General features: G+C 42.4%; 1 protein-coding gene across 1 annotated transcript; it reads right to left on the bottom strand.

The window, feature by feature from the left end:
* Positions 1-4,917: 4,917 nt before the first annotated feature.
* On the bottom strand, positions 4,918-22,248 carry LOC123995161 (adenylosuccinate synthetase isozyme 1 B). The gene is made up of 14 exons (XM_046298564.1): positions 21,939-22,248; positions 9,873-9,975; positions 9,671-9,733; positions 9,473-9,523; positions 8,924-8,990; positions 8,526-8,633; positions 8,303-8,384; positions 7,892-8,018; positions 7,380-7,534; positions 7,089-7,213; positions 6,826-6,923; positions 6,524-6,673; positions 6,326-6,417; positions 4,918-5,857 (listed from the first exon to the last, which is right to left on the bottom strand). The coding sequence occupies exons 1-13, from the start codon at positions 22,104-22,106 to the stop codon at positions 6,365-6,367; spliced, it is 1,350 nt and encodes a 449-aa protein (XP_046154520.1). The 5' UTR covers positions 22,107-22,248; the 3' UTR covers positions 4,918-5,857; positions 6,326-6,364.
* Positions 22,249-22,489: the final 241 nt, after the last annotated feature.

Here is a 22,489-nt window from a genome sequence, read left to right as displayed (position 1 = left end):
AGAGAAATACAACACTGTATCGACCAAGACAACAGACACCTGCCGAGAACTGTTTTATGTGACATTTAGCACTTCAATGCGCACATCGTTATCTCTTCAAAAAGGAACTTCCATGGCAAACCACGATATGATTGCTGTATGTTTTCACTCGAGCTGCAACAAATTATTTTCACTGATATCTGTAAGGTCTGAGCATTGTTATGACTGAATGTTTTCCCAGAGAGGGGGAGAGAAGGTAAGAGAGATAAAGCAAGAACGAGTGAGTGAAAAAGAGATGGAGGCAGATGGTGTGACAGAAATCATTGACACCCCTACTGTGCAGAATTCTGAGTGCTAGTCTGAAAGTAAGCCACACACAGCATCTTTTCAAGACTTTTCTGTCTTTCGTGTGATGCCCACTTAGGATATATAGTAAGGGCCCTACTGGGAAGGTTATTGTAATTGAGCCCAGTGGAGGCTCCTCAGAGGAGGAAGGGGAGGACCATCCCCCTCAGTGAAATATTCAAAATTGTAACCTTTTTAGATAAAACTATCAAATAATTTAGTAAAAACACTATTTTGCAATGAAGGTCAACAGTGGCCTCAACAACACTCTGTAGGGTAGCACCATGGTGTAGCCGGAGGACAGTTAGTTTTCATCCTCCTCTGCGTGCATTGACGTCAACACAAAACCTAGGCTCATGGTTCTCACCCCCTTCCATAGACTTACACAGTAATTATGACAACTTCTGGAGGATGTCCTCCAACCTATCAGAACTCTTGCAGATTGAACTGACATGTTGTCCACCCAATCAAAGGATCAGAGAATGAATCTAGTTCTGAAAGCATAAGCCATAGCTATCCAAACACTGGAACTCTTCCAAGTCAAGGTAAGTGTTTGGTTTTATTAATTTATTGCCACCCACTGGTGTAACTGCTGAACTGCTTGCTGACTGTACACTGTACTGAATTATTGTACCGGGTTTAGTAATGCGTTAGTTATAGTAGCTATGTTGATTATGACGTTACTAGCGTTGTTAGCTAATATGGTGCCAACAACATAGGCTGTGTGTAGTGGTTAGTGGCTATGATATGAAGGTTTGGCTTGGAAAGTTTTTTTTGCATGGCCCCAGGCACGTGTTGTCCTCTGAAGTCCACAAGCGAAGGGAAAGTGTGAGAGGAGGGAGTGCGTAGATGCTAGAAGGAATTATATAACAAGCAAAATGTTCATGCTGTTTGTATGTGGCTGCTACAAAAGTGGCGTGTGTTTGTGTATGATCAGGGGTGTGTTTATTCTGTCTATTCTGTTTAAAAATGTTTCTTGAACAGAAGCAAACTATCAAGGCACAAGGCAAGACCCAGATGCAGACACAGGAGGCAGATGGTTGTAGTCTTACAATGTTTATTAATTCAAAGGGGTAGGCAAGAGAATGGTTGTGCACAGGCAAAAGGTCAAAACCAGATCAGAGTCCAGTAGGTACAGAGTGGCAGACAGGCTTGTGGTCAAGGCAGGCAGAATGGTCAGGCAGGCAGGTACAAAGTCCAGAAACAGGCAAGGGTCGAGGACTAGAAAAAGGAGAATGCAAAAAGCAGGAGAACGGAAAAAATGCTTGATGACTTGGAAAAATACAAGACAAACTGTCACAGAGAAACAGGAAAAACACAGGGATAAATACACTGGGGAAAATCAGCGACACCTGGAAGGGGTGGAGACAATCACAAGGACAGGTGAAACAGATCAGGCTGTGACACTAACGGAACAAAATGGGGACAAACATACCTGCATTTGTCCAATTGAAACTCTCGTTTGCGACTGTTGGACTAACTATTACACCCTAGATCAGCTAGATGCAGGCAAGAGTGTGCAAGGCCAAACTAAATGTGTCACTGTCACCTTGATTTTTTAAAATACATTTTTGGGGGGGTTATTTTTACCCCTTTTCTCCTCAATTTCATGGTATCCAATTGGTAGTTACAGTTTTGTAACTACCAATTGAAATAAGACCATGCTCATAAAAATAAAAATGATCGTCCTCCCTCATCTTAAACGTCACCGGTCACCACCGATTGAGTCACAACTGCTGTATTAATCTACTACAGTAACATAACTGCAATCTAAATATATAATACAAAGCAATAGCAATTTTACTCCCCTAAACTTAAATATTGTAACTGTTCAAGAATTTGAGCTTGTTTTCTTCAATTTCTATGTGTGGTTTATTATTTGCCTTTGTTAGAAAACAGAGCCATCTTCTCTCTGAGATGCTTCTGCAACGCAGACTCTAGCATATTGTAAATTAAATTAGAAGAAAGAAAATGTGGATATCCTCCTCATCATCGTCAATGAAATGCCCATCCAACATCCAGTATAAAGCCAGAAGTGAAGGTATGAACTGTTTCAACATTAGATTAGTACTGGCTCCTGCTGGAGCAGAGGAACACATCAGGGACTTGCATCCAGAAAACAAACATCCTGAAAACAAGGCAGAAACACATAAATAATAAATAAATGAATAAATGTCCAAGGAGAGGCTGAGACGTTAAGTGGCGAGACAGATGGAAAGACCTAGTGTTCCTCCCCTGCAGGGACACAATTCCAGGAACAGTTTCTCACAGCAACTATGGATTTATTGTCAATAAAAGAGCCAAAATGGCCCCTTGCTTACCGAATGAGAAACTCCAGCAGGGTCTTATCTAATTTTCCCTAACCTTCTCGTTAAACAGGCCATCCCTGGGTCACAGTAACTGGCTATTTTCAGGGAAGTGACAGTGGTGGCGGTGGCCTTCTGGGGTGACACTCGGAGGGGAGAGGAAGGGTCATGGGGAGCAGGTGTGGTAAACGTGGCTGGGATTTAATTTGAAAGGGTCTTAATCAGATAACCTCAACGTCCAAACAGGAGCACAGGAGCAGTGGTGTAGTGGTACTAGACTTTCTGATGAGACCAAATGAAGACAAAGTTCCCATCACCACTGATCCGTAGCAGGTTGCAATCCACACCAGTGCCAAATAAATAGAGGGATTTTAAGTTCTGATAGTAAAATGTCATTCAAGGGACTTGCTTCCAACTATGTACTGTTACACCTATTGTGTTCTCAGATTAGAACAGTGTCGTGTCTTTACTATCATTAAATTCAAGACATAGTTTTATCAAAGATTCCCTGTAATTAGTATAATGCGATCAAACGAATTAATCGTGTAACTGTAGTTAACTAGGAAATAGGGGCACCAAGGAAAAATATTCAGATTACAAGGTTATAATTTCCTAATATAACCTTTCAGATATTTTAATATCTGATCAATAGTCTTCTGATTAATTATTTATTTATTTGACCTCATGTTAGTCTCATTCCAAACGTCGTAAATTGCTGGTTATCTGCACGAACCCAGTCTTCACTATGAGTCATCCATACATCAATTGTCTTAAATTATGTATTTATTACTAACTAAGTAATTCACAGAAATGCATAAACAAACAGTAAATATGGTTCCATGAAATGATAGCATGTGCCCTAGTGGGCTGAACCGGATGGCAGCTTGTTAGACAAAGGGGCAATGGGGATCGACTAAGAAGTCCCTACAAAGTTAATTATAACAATTAAAATGCTAATCCCTTACACATGAACGCTCACTCAATCGGGAACAATTGCAAACAATATATATATTTACACTCAGTGTGTCGTCTTGATCGCTGGTGAAAAGTCTTTCTTTTGGTAGAATTTTCTGTCTCCCTCCCTCTCTCTATCTTGGTTAGAGGGGATAGTTTAAAGTGACATTCGTTATAGAATGGATGTTTCGGCGGTTGTCATTCTTTGCGTTGAAAGATACCAAATTCCTAGCTGCAGACTAGTAAATCAATATCAAAGACTTGTTCTTATTCTGTCGGTATCGATAGTCTAAGAGTTTAACCACGTGGTGTGGTTAAAAGTTTCAACAACATTTAGCCATCTCGTAATTGAGGTAAGCTTGGTCTACAACCGTAGTCCTACCCTAATGGAGAAAAACATGGTCTGGTGATAATTTCTCAAAGTTGAGTTTTATTCAGAATGGCAGAAAAGGGGCTGTCCTAGGATGTCTGGCCCAAACTGTGCTCAGCGGCGGTCCTCTGATTTAGTTCAAATCAAAAGGGAATTGTATTTTTCTTCATTAAACACTCCACAATCATCTTACACCATTATACAAACAGTATCATACTCACTCATTCATCTTATACAACAATTAGATGTAAACCTCATATCTGAGGCTATTATATAAACAGCGTTATGGAAAATGGTCATACCATCTCCCATGAGCTTCCCAAGTTGTGATAAACGCACCACTTCGTAGCTGTATTCTTCACCGATCTTTTAACCTTTCTCTGGAACATGAAATTTGTTAGTACATCACGTTCTGCGAGATGGAAGGATTTCCTTTGTCCTCTGTGAAAGTTTACCCTCTCTCTAATACTGTGTGTCCATGAGGTCTTCTCAGGAATTTATGACCTCTGACCACAGCAGTCTGGTTGTAGAAGCAGAGAGCGGGGGATGGTGCTCGCTGTACTCAAAGAGGGCAACGTCATGACAACAGATAAAGGAAAGGAGGCTGCAACAGTCAGAAGTGGTTTCCTCTCCCTTATCTTCGGCTGTTTACACAGGCCTTCTGATCTTCTTTCCACTAATTGGTCTTTTGATCAATCACATCAGATGTTTTCACATCAGAGCTTACTCAGAGCTGGTCTGATTGGTCAAAAGACCAATTAGTGATCAATAAGATCCAAATTTGTCTACCTGTGTAAATGCAGCCAGAGATAGGGAGGAAACCGCTTCAGACTGTATCCAATTAAAATAACCTAGTCCAGCAGATGACACTATTTCCTCAGTATTCACCAGAGTTGTGACTATTTGTATCTTTTCTTGACAGAATGGTGAGCCAGAGACAAAATAGACAAAACACAACAGATCAATTGTGCAATATAACAGATTTATTTGCATATCAGATTTCCACTTCTTAAAGATTTCTACTTGTAACAACATTGCACTAGATAACTTTTGGGGTATCACAGTGCCATCTTAGCTGTTATAGTACAGTATCAATGGGGGACATAATATTACGAAAAACTGAAATTTGACGTGTGCAAAAATACATCAGGACTGAGATTTGATTGGTACAAAAATACATTTGTTTTATCAAATCAAATCTAATTTATTTATATAACCCTTTGTACATCAGCTGATATCTCAAAGTGCTGTACAGAAACGCAGCCTAAAACCCCAAACAGCAAGCAATGCAGGTGTAGAAGCACGGTGGCTAGGAAAAACTCCCTAGAAAGGCCAAAACCTAGGAAGAAACCTAGAGAGGAACCAGGCTATGTTTATATCATCAAATGTGTCACAGAAGCAAAAAAAAATGTGCTTTCAACAAAATGTGGACAACATGATACAGGACACATCATTTACACCTAGACCACAACATCTCTACATTCGAAGACTCAATCATGGACAAGCTTACTGACACTTGTGGCTGCTTCACATGATGTATTGTTGTCTCTACCTTCTGGCCCGTTGTGCTGTTGTCTGTGCCCAACGATGTTTGCACCATGTTTGTGCTGCCTCCATGTTGTGCTGCTGCCATGTTGTGCCGCTTCCGTGTTGTTGTCATGTTGTGTTGCTACCATGCTGTGTTGTGTTGCTGCCATACTGTGTTGTTGTCTTAGGTCTCTCTTTATGTATTGTATCTTATGTATCTTTATTATTATTGTTATGTATATAAGTATCTTTATGTGTTGTGGTGTCTCTCTTGTTGTGATGTGTCTTTCGTCCAACTTTTTATTTCTCCCAGCCCACGTCCCTGCCTCTTGGTAGGCCGTCATTATAAATAAGAATTGGTTCTTAACTGAAGTGCCTAGTTAAATAAAAAATCAAATGTTATACTCATGGCTACATAATTCTGGCCATTACACATTGTTCAAAATAGTTTTTTCAGCTGTGGTTCTACATCGGCATGCAAGCTTTAGGCATCAGATACTGGCCAAGGTTCATTCAAGTCTAAACAGCGTAGGCTACCTGACATGACAGTAATGTCAAATCAAAGCAATATTTTGCAAAATACTCAAATGCTATATCAGTGAAAAGAAAGGAATTGGGACATAAACAAGTCTATCTGAACTCACCTAAAATCATTTCATGGTTTGTAAATTCTAACAGAGAAGGGCCACTGTGACACAATCAATATAAGTATTTTCTGAACATGTCTCAAAGTCTCATATTTGCTCACTTTGTGTGGCTGCGCCAGCCCCGTATAGTAGGAAAAATATTTTCAAAACAGAGGAAATCTGACCAGGGCAGATAAAGCAATAGCACCTCAATTCACCTTCATGGAGAGAGGAAGGATGGAGGAAGGTCTTGTGTCCTAGAACATCTGGATCATAGACTCCCTGGCCTTGCCCACTCCAACCCATTTGACTGGAAAGAGAAAACGTTGATTAAGAGCCATTGAAAAGTTTTTATGTATTGATCTCATTATTTTTAAAACAGCATGTAGGTTCTAAATCTGGAATAGAATACTTACTGGGTACGCCAACGTGGATCTCCACAAAGCGGATGTAGTTCTGGGCTTTGACAGGCAGATCTTCCCACTTCCTACAGGCTGAGGTGTCACTCTTCCAGCCAGGCAGTTTCTCGTACTCCACTTCCACTTTCTGCAAGATGTCCATGTTAGCTGAGAAGACAGGGAGGAGACATGGGTCATACAGTCCATGGAGAAAGGTTTAGTGGAAAAAATGTACAAATTAATCTTATAAAGCCAACAACTTCTTTCATCACATACATTTATACAGGAATATATACACTACTAAATTCAGTCAGTCTTACCTGGGAAATAGGGAATCTTTTTGCCATTGAGCTTATAAGACACTCCCACTTTGATTTCATCCATCACATCAAGGATATCAAGTTTGGTTAATGCAAACCTGTGATTGAAAAACAAGGAAAAAATTGAACATGTATCTCTCCTCTCCAGCCCCCCCCCACCCCCCACGTAAGATCCAGTAGGTGGCAATGTGGCCCAAATTTTCTATAAATGTAACAGGACTGCACAACATTCGGGGCAGGGCAAACCCTGCTGCGACACTCACGCAGTGAAGCCGTTGATCATGTTGGCGTAACGCAGGATGACCAGATCCAGCCAACCACAGCGTCTCTTCCTCCCTGTGGTCACGCCCACCTCATGGCCCCGCGTCTGCAGCAGCTCTCCAACCTCCTGTAAGGACAGATGACAGCAGAGAAGCTGGTCTGAGCAATCAGACCTTCAACTACTCTATTCTGTGTAGTCTTGACTACTTTGCGTTTGTATTCTGACATTATGTTCTTCACTCTATAGCCCCTCTTACTTGCATTTAGTGTATCATGTTTGGGGTTTGACTCACATTGAGTTGTTCTGTAGGGAACGCCCCGATGCCCACTCTAGTGGTGTAGGCCTTCACCACCCCATACACATCACCAATGTTCAGAGGGGGGATGCCCAGTCCGGTACATACACCACCCACGGTACAGTTTGATGATGTCACAAATGGGTAGGTTCCTGGGAGACGAGAGCAACATTCTAAAGGGATGCATTTCTGATAGCCTCCTGGATGTGCACCAGATCATTTACTATTTACTATTGTATATGTGGTTGTGTCAACAGGTGTAAACAAGGACTGTGTCGACCCAAATAGTTGTTGAGCCTATCTTAATAAACCAAACACAAACCCATTCTAAGGAAACATACCATGCCTATGAACAAACTATTATACTTGAGTAATTTAGCAGACACTCTTATCCAGAGCGACTAACTGTAGTGAGTACCATGACTCTTGGGCTAACAGTGCTTACTCATGATCATGCGTCTATAACCGTCTCATACAGTCAGCCATAGGGGAGTACAGAATTCCCTTACCAAAGTCAATGTCAAGCAGGGCAGCGTTCGCGCCCTCCACCAGAATCTTCTTAGGGGGTCCATTAATAGCATCGTACATGAAATAGACACCGTCTCGCACCATGGGTCTAATCCGCTCAGCATACTCCTATATGATTAGACAGGATGCAAGATTTGATTTGTTCCTACTGTATGGATAGATGGATCATGAGAGCAGAGCTACTGTAATTATCATCTGCTTCTCCGATGCTAAATTTAGACCTCACCCCATGACTGAGAGGATTTCATGGTTATTATGGGTTGATGATGATGAGTTATGAGTGTGTCCACTCTGTTACAATTATGACATACTTTTTCTACTAGCTGAGGGGTATTTACCCCATCGACATGTCAACACAAACACATAGAAAATGCACACTTCATGAAATCCACCTTTAATTTCTTCAGTTGACCGTCAACATCTACCTCCAGTGTGGGGAACATGGCCTGGTACTGCTGGGCAAGGTTCTTGAACCTAGAACCAAGCCACCATCAGAAGAACATGAATATACTGTAGCAATATGTCCATAATAAATGTTCCCATTGTCCAGAGAGCCAAATGCCAAACTGGCACTCCCCATAACCCTCAGCCTCTGTGAGTGAAGGTGAGACTTACCTCATAGAAAAGTCTTTGAAATCAGCTAGAAGGTCACAGATACGCAGCCCCGTACGTGATGCTTTGCTCGAGTAGGTTGGTCCGATGCCTTTCTTTGTGGTTCCAATACTGTATGAAGTAAATTATGAATTACAACACTATATTTGAGGAATATAAAGCATTTCAAAACTACAGGAATTATGATTCTTATAAAACAATTAATCTGGTAACACTTTACTTAAAGCATGCAGGTAATGCTTAACAACGTGTTACAAGCATCGCATGCTTTTATACAGGTATCACAATTTATGACACGTTTTACAATGCATTCTAAATGCATCATAATGCATTACACCTGCAGGCTTTAGTAAAGTGTTGTTTGAGTCCTACAGAAAAAAGGTATAATTTCCAGTTCCTACTTTTTCCCTTCCTGTGCTTGTCTCTGTACCTCCTGGAGCCCGTCAACTGCCTGGTGGAAGTCAAACACTGTCCAAAGGGTACACAGGTTATTTCACACCACGGATACAAACATATGCCTGTCATCAGCAGAACATGCCACCGGAACATGTGAGCAACATGTAAGAGTATGGGATAAATGTCTCTCCCATGTCCTAAAATTATCTGCAACAACTGTTAACCAGCACTGTACAAAAGTATTCTTAAAATCATCTCACCACATCTCACAGCTGGTGATCAATGTCAAACTGTTGTCACAACACAAACTATATTAAATATTGCATTGCCATATTGTTACAAAACCTACAGTAACTGTAAAAAGTGCATAGCATAAATCAATCAGCAATTGATTGGTGGGCAATCAGCAATAATCAATTATATCCTATCACACCACATCTGTTACTCTCAACAAACAACTGTGTTTGTTTTATCTGTTTTTAGCACTATCTGAACTATATGTCCTTTGCCCTCTCCTCTAAATGCAGCTGTTTTCCAATAAGATTGTTAGTTACCAATGTGGGCCCTGTCTGAGATGATCAGTCTCTTCTCCCAGTCTTTAAGGCCTGTGGGATGGAAACATAAAGTAGTTAGGAAAAATCACTCTGTTCTCTCATTTGCTGTTCCTTTCTAAATGGATTATCAACATGCACATTCTAAGACAAACTATAGGCCAATTACGCTACTTAATGTTGATATCAAAATCTTCCCACCTTTCTTTTCATTTTTTTCAGCTTCTTCAAACAAGCCTGGCAGATGAATGACCACACCATTGCCTGCAGAGACAGAAGGGATTATCTGTGTAAGAATACAGAGTGGGCTATGGTTGGATGGTAGGCCGACAACTGGCAAACCAAAGAGCCGAGTAACTGGTCAGTGCAAGCTGCTGAAGACAAGGAATAGGGATGTACACACCGATCACGGAAAGAGCTTTGGAGTTGATGATCCCGCTGGGTAGGAGGTGGAAGTCATATTCCTTCCCATCCACCACCACCGTGTGACCTGCGTTGTTACCGCCCTGTGGCCAGAAAACAAGAAGAACAGAGAGGGCACTCAGGAATGTGATAACTGTATGGGTTAGTTTATCCCATCCAACAATTATCCACTGTCTGTAGATACACAAGACTGGTTGGTCACACTATAACATGCCTGCGGGGTGCCTGGGGAAATACAGTAGGTCTTTCCACATCAAACTAACCCACAATCTACAGTACTAGAGTAGAAGCTATTTTAGCAGCAGCAGTGATCGGGGCAGTATGCCCTTCTAATGTATCCAAGATTCCCCAGGCATGTAACTCCTCCTTATCCCCTGGGCCTGGCAGGCACACTAGAGAAAGAGGGGCATCCCAAATGGACACCCTCTTATCTGTGCAACCAGGGACAAATAGATCCTTAGCAGTAAACTAGTGACAAGCCCAAACTCTTCCTTAGCACAAAGGATACAGTTCACTATTTTCTTTTGCTTGTTGAATGATGCATAGATGGAGACAGAAGTGAGCCCATTTGAATAATCTTTGAGGACTCTAAATGTTACCTATATGGACATTTTATCATTGTCCTAAAAGTAATGTGTATGTTGTTACTTCCAGTATCTCCTCTGCAGCTTCATTTCACTCCTGTCCTTCTGCAGGAACCTTCCTTACGTCTCCACCAGTGGGACCACAGATTTATCGAATCAAATCTAATTGTATTTATCACCAACAATGCAGTTCAAGAAATAGAGTTAAGAAATAAGAATATATATTTTTTAAAGTAACACAATAAAAAAACTATAACAAGGCTATATACAGGGGGTGCCGGTACCGAGTCAATGTGCGGGGGTAAATGTTAGTTGAGGTAATTTGTACATACAGGTAGGGGTAAATTGACTATGCATAGACAATAACCAGCAAGTAGCAGCAGTATAAAAACAAAGGGGGGGAGGGGTCAATGCAAATAGTCCAATGCAAATAGGCCTTTCTAGGGAGTTTTTCCTAGCCACCGTGCTTCTACACCTGCATTGCTTGCTGTTTGGGGTTTTAGGCTGGGTTTCTGTACAGCACTTTGAGATATCAGCTGATGTACGAAGGGCTATATAAATAAATTTGATTTGATTTGAGGTGGCCATTTGATTAATTGTTCAGCAGTCTTATGGGTTGGGGGTAGAAGCTGTTAAGAAGCCTTTTGGACCTAGACTTGGCGTTCCGGTACCGCTTGCCGTGCGGTAGCGGAGAGAACAGTCTATGACTTGGCACTGCCTATTATATAGGTCCTGGATTGCAGGAGGCTTGGCCCCAGTGATGTACTGGGCTGTACGCACTACCCTCTGTAGCACCTTACAGTCAGATGAGGAGCAGGTGCCATACCAGGCAGTGATGTAACTGGTCAGGATGCTCTTGATGGTGCATCTGTATAACTTTTTGAGGATCTGGGGACCCATGCCAAATCTTTTCAGTCTCCTGAGGTGGAAAAGGTGTTGTCGTGCCCTCTTCACCACTGTCTTGGTGTGGTTGGACCATTCTAGTTTGTTGGTGGACACCAAGGAAGTTTAAACTCTCAACCCACTCCACTACAGCCCCGTCAATGTTAATGGGGGTCTGTTTGGCCCTCCTTTTCCTGTAATCCACAATCAGTTCCTTTGTCTTGCTCACATTGAGGGAGATGTTGTTGTCCTGGCATCACACTGCCAGGTCTCTTACCTCCTCCCTATAGGCTGTCTCATCGTTGTCGGTGATCAGGCCTACCACTGTTGTGTCATCAGCAAATTTAATGATGGTGTTGGAGTCATGCTTGGCCACGCAGTCGTGGGTGAACAGGGGGTACAGGAAGGGACTAAGCACGCACCCCTGAGGGGCCCCATTGTTGAAGATCAGCGTGTCAGATGTGTTGTTACCTACCCTTACCACCTGGGGACGGCCCGTCAGGAAGTCCAGGATCCAGTTGCAGAGGGAGGTGTTTAGTCCCAGGGTCCTTAGCTTAGTGATGAGCTTTGTGGGCACAGGGTGTAAAATGCTGAGCTGTTGTCGATTGAGATTGCGTCATCTGTGGATCTGTTGGGGCGGTATACGAATTTCAAAGCCATTCATGGCGACCGACGTGAGTGCTACGGGGCGGTAATAATTTAGGCAGGTTACCTTTGCTTCTTTGGCACAGGGACTATGATGGTCTGCAAGAAACATGTTGGTATTACAGACTCCGTCAGTGAGAGGTTGAAAATGTCAGTGAAGACACTTGCCAGTTGGTCCGCATATGCTCTGAATACACGTCCTGGTAATCTGTCTGGCCCCTGTAGTGGAAATTTCAGTACTAAGAGAGACACCGGTCACAACTTGTAGACTTGTTTACGTGCGGTTTGTTGCTAACCTTACTTTGCTACTTGCCAACTTTATGGTTTTTGCTTTTTAATTACAGTTTATATTTTTAGTTTTTCCCTCGCTCAACTTTTTTCATTCAACTTTTTCACCCAGGACACTTTATCTGTACGTGATTCGTCAGGACCTCCATCAGCCAAAGCTAAGTAGTAACATTAACATTATGCCTTCTAATTGCAGTCGCTGTACTCATAATTTACAGGGGAATGATCGCCTTATGGCGAGGATAGCTGTGCTGCAAGCCCAGCTTCAGATGTAAATGTTAGGCAAGGGTAATTTAAGTGTAGGAAAGGATGAAACAGCGTCTGTGCCACCAGTAAGTACAGAAAGTAGTATAAATCCACTCACACAGTCCCTGCAGCTGGACAATTTTCTCATGGCTTCGGAAGGATATCCTGTAGGAATGCTCAACCGGTGTCGCTCATTCAGCTGACAGACACTTTCAACCGGTTCTCCCCAGTAAGCAATGGGTTGGAGTCAAAGGCAGAGCCTTCTCTGGTCTCTACTCCACCCATTACGGGGTCTGAGATGCCGAAGCCTCCTACCATTAGCTCTGACAAATTGAATACCCTAGTCATTGGCGACTCCATTACCCACAGTATTAGAATTCAAACGAATCATCCAGCGATCATACACTATTTACCAGGGGGCAGGGTTACCGACATTAAGGCCAAGCTGGCTATAGCTAAAACTGGTGAGTGTAGAGAGTATAGGGATATTGTTATCCACATCTGCACTAATGATATTAGGATGAAACAGTCAGAGGTCCCAAGCACGACATAGCTTCAGCGTGTAAATCAGCTAGAAAGATGTGTCGGCATCGAGTAATTGTCTCTGGCCCCCTCCCAGTTAGGGGGAGTGATGAGCTCTACAGCAGAGTCTCACAACGCAATCGCTGGTTGAAAACTGTTTTCTGACCCTCCCAAAAGATAGAATTTGAAGATAATTTTCCCTCTTTCTGGGACTCACCCACAAACAGGACCAAGCCTGGCCTGTTGAGGAGTGACGGACTCCAGCTGGAGGGGTGCTCTCATCTTATCTACCAACATAGACAGGGCTCTAACTCCCCTAGATCCACAATGAGATAGGGTGCAGGCCAGGCAGCAGGATGTTAGCCAGCCTGACAGTTTAGTGGTGCCTGCCACTAGCACAGTCAGTGTAGTCAGCTCAGCTATCCCCATTGAGACCGTGTCTGTGCCTCGATCTAGGTTGGGCAAAACTAAACATGGCGGTGATCGCCTTAGCAATCACACTGGAATAAAGACCTTCTCCATTCCTGCCATTATTGAAAGAGATTGTGATATCTCACATCTCAAACTAGGGCTACTTAATGTTATGGTCCTCTGTAGCTCAGTTGGTAGAGCATGGCGCTTGTAACGCCAGGGTAGTGGGTTCGATTCCCGGGACCACCCATACGTAGAATGTATGCACACATGATTGTAAGTCGCTTTGGATAAAAGCGTCTGCTAAATGGCATATATTATTATATTATTATTATATATTGTTAGATCCCTCACTTCCAAGGCAGTTATAGTCAATGAACTAATCACTGATCATAATCTTGATGTGATTGGCCTGACTGAAACATGGCTTAAGCCTGATGAATTTAAAAGAGGCCTCACCTCCTGGTTACACTAGTGACCATATACCCCGCGCAGAACATTTATGATAGCAAAAAAAAAACTTTTAATCTTTTGAGCTTCTAGTCATAAAATCTATGCAGCCTACTCAATGACTTTTTATAGCTACTGTTTACAGGCCTCCTGGGCCATATACAGCGTTCCTCACTGAGTTCCCTGAACTCCTATCGGACCTTGTAGTCATGGCAGATAATATTCACATTTTGGTGACTTTAATATTCACACAGAAAAGTGAACACAGACCCACTCCAAAAGGCTTTCAGTGCCATCACCGACTCAGTGGGTTTTGTCCAACATGTCTCCGGACCTACTCACTGCCACAGTCATATTCTGGACCTAGTTTTGTCCCGTGGAATAAATGTTGTGGATGTTAATGTTTTTCCTCATAATCCTGGACTATCGGACCAGCATTTTATTATGTTTGCAATCAGAACAAATAATCTGCTCAGACCCCAACCAGGGATCATCAAAAGCTCTGCTATAAATTCTGGGACAACCCAAAGATTCCTAGATGCCCTTCCAGACTCCCTCCACCTACCCAAGGATGTCAGAGTACAAAAATCAGTTAACCCCCTAACTGAGGAACTCAATTTAACCTTGCGCAATACCCTAGATGCAGTCGCACCCCTAAAAACAAAAACATTTATCATAAGAAACTATCTCCCTGGTATACAGAAAATATCCGAGCTCTGAAGCAAGCTTCCAGAAAATTGGAATGGAAATGGCGCTACACCAAACTGGAAGTCTCCCGACTAGCTTGGAAAGACATTACCGTGCAGTATCGAAGAACCCTCACTACTGCTCGATCATCCTATTTATCCAACTTAATTGAGGAGAATAAGAACAATCCCCCCCCAGAAAAAATTATATTGTCGCTAAGCTAACTAAAAAGCAGCATTCCCCAAGAGAGGATGGCTTTCACTTCAGCAGTGATAAATTCATGAACTTCTTTGAGGAATGATCATTATCATTAGAAAGCTAATTACGGACTCCTCTTTAAATCTGCATATTCCTCCAAAGCTCAGTTGTCTTGAGTCTGCACAACTCTAGGACCTAGGATCAAGGGAGAGACTCAAGTTTTTACTACTATATATCTTGACACGTTGATGAAAATAATTATGGCCTCTAAACCTTCAAGCTGCATACTGGACCCTATTCCAACTAAACTACTGAAAGAGCTGCATCCTGTGCTTGGCCCTCCTATGTTGACTATAATAAACGGCTCTCTATCCACCGGATGTGTACCAAACTCACTAAAAGTGGCAGTAATAAAGCCTCTCTTGAAAAAGTCAAACCTTGACCCAGAAAATATAAAAAACGAATTGGTCTATATCGAATCTCCCATTCCTCTCAAAAATGGTTGAAAAGTTGTTGCGCAGCAACTCACTGTCTTCCTGAAGACAAACAATGTATACGAAACGCTTCAGTCTGGTTTTAGACCCCATCATAGCACTGAGACTGCACTTGTGAATGTGGTAAATGACCATTTAATGGCGTCAGACCGAGGCTCTGTATCTGTCCTAGTGCTCCTAGACCTTAGTGCTGCTTTTGATACCATCGATCACCATAATCTTTTGGAGAGATTGGAAACCCAAATTGGTCTACACGGACAAGTTCTGGCCTGGTTTAGATCTTATCTGTCGGAAAGATATCAGTTTGTCTCTGTGGATGGTTTGTCCTCTGACAAATCAACTGTACATTTTGGTGTTCCTCAAGGTTCTGTTTTAGGACCACTATTGCTTTCACTATATATTTTACCTCGTGGGGGATGTCATTCGGAAACATAATGTTAACTTTCACTGCTATGCGGATGACATACAGCTGTACATTTCGATGAAACATGGTGAAGCCCCAAATTTCCCTCCCTGGAAGCCTGTGTTTCAGACATAAGGAAGTGGATGGTGGCAAATGTTGTACTTTTAAACTTTGACAAAACAGAGATGCTTGTTCTAGGTCCCAAGAAACAATGAGATCTTCTGTTGAATCTGAAAATGAATCTTGATGGTTGTACAGTCATCTCAAATAAATCTTTGAAGGACCTCGGCGTTACTCTAGACCCTGATCTCTCTTTTGACTAACACATAACACATCAAGAGTGTTTCAAGGACAGCTTTTTTACATCTACCTAACATTGCAAAAATCAGAAACTTTCTGTCCAAAAATGATGCAGAAAAATTCATCCATGCTTTTGTTACTTCTAGGTTAGACTACTGCAATGCTCTACTTTCCGGCTACCTGGATAAAGCACTAAATACACTTCAGTTAGGGCTAAACACGGCTGCTAGAATCTTGACTATAACCACAACATTGGATCATATTACTCCAGTGCTAGCCTCTCTACACTGGCTTCCTGTTAAGGGAAGGGCTGATTTCAAGGTTTTTCTGCTAACCTACAAAGCATTACATGGGCTTGCTCCTACCTATCTTTCCGATTTGGTCCTGCCGTACATACCTACACGTACGCTACGGTCACAAGACACAGGCCTCCTGAACCTGGCAAGTTCCCCTCTCTCCACTGGGATTCTCTGCTTCAAACCCTATTACAGGAGCTGAGTGACTGGCTTATTGGTGCTCTTCCTTGCCATCCCTAGGAGGGGTACGTCACTTGAGTGGGTTGAGTCACTGACGTGGTCTGCCTGTCCGGGTTGGCGCCCCCCCTTGGGTTGTGCATTGGGGGAGATCTTCGTGGGCTATACTCGGCCTTGTCTCAGGATGGTAAGTTGGTGGTTGAAGAGATCCCTCTAGTGGTGTGGGGGCTGTGCTTTGGCAAAGTAGGTGGGGTAATATCCTGCCTGTTTGGCCTTGTCCGGGGGTATCATCGGACGGGGCCACAGTGTCTCCCGACCCCTCCTGTCTCAACCTCCAGTATTTATGCTGCAATAGTTTACGGGTCGGGGGGCTAGGGTCAGTCTGTTATATCTGGAGTATTTCCCCTGTCTATCCGGTGTCCTGTGTGAATTTAAGTATGCTCTCTCTAATTCTCTCTCTCTCTCTCACTCACTCACTCACTCACTCACTCACTCACTCACTCACTCACTCACTCACTCACTCACTCACTCACTCACTCACTCACTCACTCACTCAGAGGACCTGAGCCCTAAGATCATGCCTCAGGACTAACTGGCCTGATGACTCCTTGCTGTCCCCAGTCCACTTGGTTGTGCTGCTGCTCCAGTTTCAACTGTTCTGCCTGCAGCTATGGAACTCTGACCTGTTCACCGGACATGCTACCTGTCCCAGACCTGCTGTTTTCAACTCTCTAGAGACAGTAGAAGCGGTAGAAATACTTGAATGATACACTATTAAAAGCCAACTGACATTTACTCTTGAGGTGCTGACCTGTTGCACCCTCTACAACCACTGTGATTATTATTATTTGACCCTCATCTACTGAACATTTAGACATCTTGGTCATGTTCTGTTAAAATTCCCGGCACAGTCAGAGGAGGACTGGCCACCACTCATAGCCTGGTTCCTCTCTAGGTTCCTTCCTAGGTTCTGGCCTTTCTAGGGAGTTTTTCCTAGCCACCGTACTCCTACACCTGCATTGCTTGCTGTTTGGGGTTTTAGGCTGGGTTTCTGTACAACACCTTGTGATATAAAAAGGGCTTTATAAATGCATTTTATTGACGGACAATTATTCAAACAATCATTTTTATTCAACATCGATTAGTTATTGCAATAATGAAACCATCGACCGCACACTCTCAGTTGTGTTGCTGAGAGCTTCCCTAAAAATAAAAAACAGACATCTTATGTAGGACACTAAGAATGTTTAGTTCCATCCTTCTCAGGCAGATCAAAAAGCATCATAAGCCACTTTGGGTTCATCCTGTCATTGGTGTTGTTCTAACCCCCAACCCTGGCTTAATTTCCCTAATGCCAGGATGTCTAGGACCCTTTGTTCCAGTCCATCTCTATCCCAGTTACAACCACCCCACATCCTTTCCATGGAAAACATCTCCCCAGTGCACCACTGGTCACAGAAAGGAATGTGGCTGTAAAGTTTTATAGCCCTCTAGTAAAATACATTTCCTCAATGCACAGACTATCTGCAGGAAGCTAGAGTGGACACCATAAAAACTCAGCCTTACTCTTAGTTAAATATATAATTGTTTACCATTAATATCAAACAAATCAAGTAAGTATGTAATTTTTCCCTGACACCCCGCCTTGTGAATGTTGACCTGTTTAAAGGTCTTGCTCACATCGGCTACAGAGAGCGTGATCACACAGTCGTCCGGAACAGCTGGTGCTCTCATGCATGCTTCAGTGTTGCTTACCTCGAAGCAAGCATACAATTTTTTTTAGTTAGTCTGGTAGGCTTGCGTCACTAGGCAGCTCTTGGCTGGGTTTACCAATACCAGTCTCAATCCCTTCCTTCCTCAATGCCAAAGAGGAAACTAAACGTGCAAATGCTAACACTTTTTAATGCCAATCACATAAATACACATTAAGACATATCTGTCATCAGCAGAAGCTTCATATAGTGCCTTGCGAAAGTATTCGGCCCCCTTGAACTTTGCGAACTTTTGCCACATTTCAGGCTTCAAACAAAGATATAAAACTGTATTTTTTGTATATAATCAACAACAAGTGGGACACAATAATGAAGTGGAACGACATTTATTGGATATTTCAAACTTTTTTAACAAATCAAAAACTGAAAAATTGGGCGTGCAAAATTATTCAGCCCCTTTTACTTTCAGTGCAGCAAACTCTCTCCGGAAGTTCAGTGAGGATCTCTGAATGATCCAATGTTGACCTAAAAGACTAATGATGATAAATACAATCCACCTGTGTGTAATCAAGTCTCCGTATAAATGCACCTGCACTGTGATAGTCTCAGAGGTCCGTTAAAAGCTCAGAGAGCATCATGAAGAACAAGGAACACACCAGGCAGGTCCGAGATACTGTTGTGAAGAAGTTTAAAGCCGGATTTGGATACAAAAAGATTTCCCAAGCTTTAAACATCCCAAGGAGCACTGTGCAAGCGATAATATTGAAATGGAAGGAGTATCAGACCACTGCAAATCTACCAAGACCTGGCCGTCCCTCTAAACTTTCAGCTCATACAAGGAGAAGACTGATCAGAGATGCAGCCAAGAGGCCCATGATCACTCTGGATGAACTGCAGAGATCTACAGCTGAGGTGGGAGACTCTGTCCATAGGACAACAATCAGTCGTATATTGCACAAATCTGGCCTTTATGGAAGAGTGGCAAGAAAAAAGCCATTTCTTAAAGATATCCATAAAAAGTGTTGTTTAAAGTTTGCCACAAGCCACCTGGGAGACACACCAAACATGTGGAAGAAGGTGCTCTGGTCAGATGTAACCAAAATTGAACTTTTTGGCAACAATGCAAAACATTATGTTTGGCATAAAAGCAACACATCTCATCACCCTGAACACACCATCCCCACTGTCAAACATGGTGGTGGCAGTATCAGGGTTTGGGCCTGCTTTTCTTCAGCAGGGACAGGGAAGATGGTTAAAATTGATGGGAAGATGGATGGAGCCAAATACAGGACCATTCTGGAAGAAAACCTGATGGAGTCTGCAAAAGACCTGAGACTGGGACGGAGATTTGTCTTCCAACAAGACAATGATCCAAAACATAAGGCAAAATCTACAATGGAATGGTTCAAAAATAAACATATCCAGGTGTTAGAATGGCCAAGTCAAAGTCCAGACCTGAATCCAATCGAGAATCTGTGGAATGAACTGAAAACTGCTGTTCACAAATGCTCTCCATCCAACCTCACTGAGCTCGAGCTGTTTTGCAAGGAGGAATGGGAAAAAATGTCAGTCTCTCGATGTGCAAAACTGATAGAGACATACCCCAAGCGACTCACAGCTGTAATCGCAGCAAAAGGTGGAGCTACAAAGTATTAACTTAAGGGGGCTGAATAATTTTGCACGCCCAATTTTTCAGGTTTTGATTTGTTAAAAAAGTTTGAAATATCCAATAAATGTCGTTCCACTTCATGATTGTGTCCCACTTGTTGTTGATTCTTCACAAAAAAATACAGTTTTATATCTTTATGTTTGAAGCCTGAAATGTGGCAAAAGGTCGCAAAGTTCAAGGGGACCGAATACTTTCGGCAGGCACTGTAGATTCACCCTGCCATATTTCTAAGGTTACTTTCTAACAAATCAACCAGTGTTGATTTGTCAGTCAAAAGACCAGAATGTGCTGATCCAAATAGTTTTACTGTAGCACTGAAAAGGAATAGAGAGTGAACAATATGAAGCAAGAATCAAATAATTCATCTCGAAAAATAGTTACAGTATACAATATCAGTAAGACATACAAACAAAAGTTTGGAGATAAAACACCATTTTGACATATTCAATAAGGAAGATTTTATTTCAGAAGAATGTCAAATTTGGAACCTTGAGGGTTTAGCACGTTTGTCATAGTTCAGTGACGTATCTTTACTTTGCCCAAATTCCTCTTTGATTACATTATGCACTAAAACAGGCTTATCTTCACAGACGCAGTCCTCAGAGTGATAGTCTGAGTGACCTTGGGACCATGGGACACTGCTGCCCATTGTCGCTGCCCAACACTCTCAATTTGGATAATTGAACACCACTCTTCAAAAATGCCATGGTTTTCTTTATTGGATTGAGAATATTATTTCGGCCTCCACCGACAGTGTCGACAAGAACATACACAAAATAAATGGTTCTCTCTAACTTCATGTGTTGTGTTATCACTGGAAAAAGTGCTCACTTGATGTCCCAAGCATCTCAAGAAAATCAAGATAAATTCGGATGAAAATGGAATTCCAGGGGGAAAGACAGTATTTTTCTGTTGCAGTAACTCTTTAGTGACCAAATGTAAAAAATGCTAAAGCTTCTTAAATTGATTCTTGATTTTAACATATTTTATATCAAACATGCCATGATTAGTGAATACCATGCTACTCGGCATTCCTTTATGCAACTCTAGACCCACCCCATGGTGGACTGAATGTCTCTGTCAGTCACTTAACTATGACATCGATGAAGTTTCCCTTTGGTGACATCAGTGTTATAATTCGGAGAGATAGTGTCCATTCAGTCCTCCATGGTGGGTCTAGAGTTGCATAAAGGAATGCAGACCTATTGTTAGCTGTTTCCCAGGATCCACTGAAATAAATGGGTGCAAACCGAGAGAGGCTTGAGATCCATTCCTGAAGGACAGGCTAACAGTGGTCTAAAAATGGGTCAAATTCTTCAAATAGTTAGATGGCTAGGCTCAACTCGCACTGTTACATTTATTGGTTGCAATATATTTTCAGCAGCTTTTCCGATAAATCTGTAATATGTCCCCTTCCGTAAACCACAGTTGGTTAGTCTACCACTACACTGATGACCTACACTGTTGCGCGCCTCAATGCGCATTGACATTTATCAGGCCATATGACTGAAGGGAATGCGGCATGCCACTGACATCGCTGAGACCTTTACCACTCGGGCTGGGCTGTCTGGGACAAAGTATAGCTCACTGTGGCACTGGTCTCCGCGAGCCCGTACTGTAATAGAGCTTGTATAGATACGCTATGCACGTCAACACAAGCTCCAAACTTCTGTTGAGCCGGGTTCTTATTACAACATACCGGAATGTGCTTTTATTTATAAACGCAGTGTCTTTCAACCCAACATTCTACGGTGCCGTGCTGAAATAGTGAATGCCTTAGTATGTTTTCTTTCATGCGCCTGGAAACAAAGTTAACGATTGCGCTATGACCCCTGACTGCACAATTAATCAATATATACATTTTGCACAATGGCACATACTGTACACTGTGTAACATTTCTCACAGAAATAAATATACTAAGGCACTTGCAAGATAACCGGTGCATACAGCAATTTGGGTCAAAATAAAAAAATATGCGCCTTTGCCTTATCTTGCAAGTGCAACTTATCCAAAATAAACAAATGCAAATATTACAAAGAACAAATAAGAAAAAAAGAGTCGTTTTAATCTTATTTCCTCACCTGGCATCTGCAAATGATGTCCGACTCTGTCGCCAACAAGTCGACCACTTTTCCCTTCCCTTCATCGCCCCATTGTGCACCAAGTACAACTGTCAACTTGTTCCCTGTGTCGTTACGGGGTCGCTTAACCCCTGCTCCTGGGTTGGTGTAACAAGCTTTGTGAGACATGTTTTGCCTACACTAGTGCACCGAGCGCAGTAGAAACGACAACCCGTAGGCCTATGTGATGGGAAAAATACCCCTCAAGTCTGAGTCCGGTGTAACCAAATACGGGTTATCCGCCTGTTGATGTAGACATGTGCACGATAGACTACACATGATCTCGTGTCTATTTTTACCGTCAGCCCCTTATCACTCAGTTTCAAGAGTTAGGCTACCACCCAAGCGAGAGCCAATGAGAAATCATATAGTGTAGCCAAGTCTCGTTCGGATGAAACTACGTGCGCACTGTGTTGGACCAATGTTCCCAAAATGCAATACTTTTAACTGTGAACATACACAAACATAGGACAACCTAATTTGGTGTGGTTAAAAGCTAAATGTATAATTGT

The sequence above is a fragment of the Oncorhynchus gorbuscha genome, linkage group LG14, assembly GCF_021184085.1.
Source record: "Oncorhynchus gorbuscha isolate QuinsamMale2020 ecotype Even-year linkage group LG14, OgorEven_v1.0, whole genome shotgun sequence".
NCBI classification, from domain to species: Eukaryota; Metazoa; Chordata; class Actinopteri; order Salmoniformes; family Salmonidae; genus Oncorhynchus; species Oncorhynchus gorbuscha.
Note: the sequence above shows the minus strand (reverse complement) of the source record. Positions and strands in the feature narration are given on the sequence as shown.

Coding starts and splice junctions, on each gene's coding strand:
- LOC123995161 (XM_046298564.1), bottom strand. CDS start 22,106: ATGTCTCACAAAGCTTGTTACACCAACCCAGGAGCAGGGGTTAAGCGA. Junction 8,385..8,525: donor TTCAAAGACTTTTCTATGAG/GTAAGTCTCACC, acceptor GCTTGGTTCTAG/GTTCAAGAACCTTGCCCAGC. Junction 7,535..7,891: donor CCTGCTTGACATTGACTTTG/GTAAGGGAATTC, acceptor CTCGTCTCCCAG/GAACCTACCCATTTGTGACA.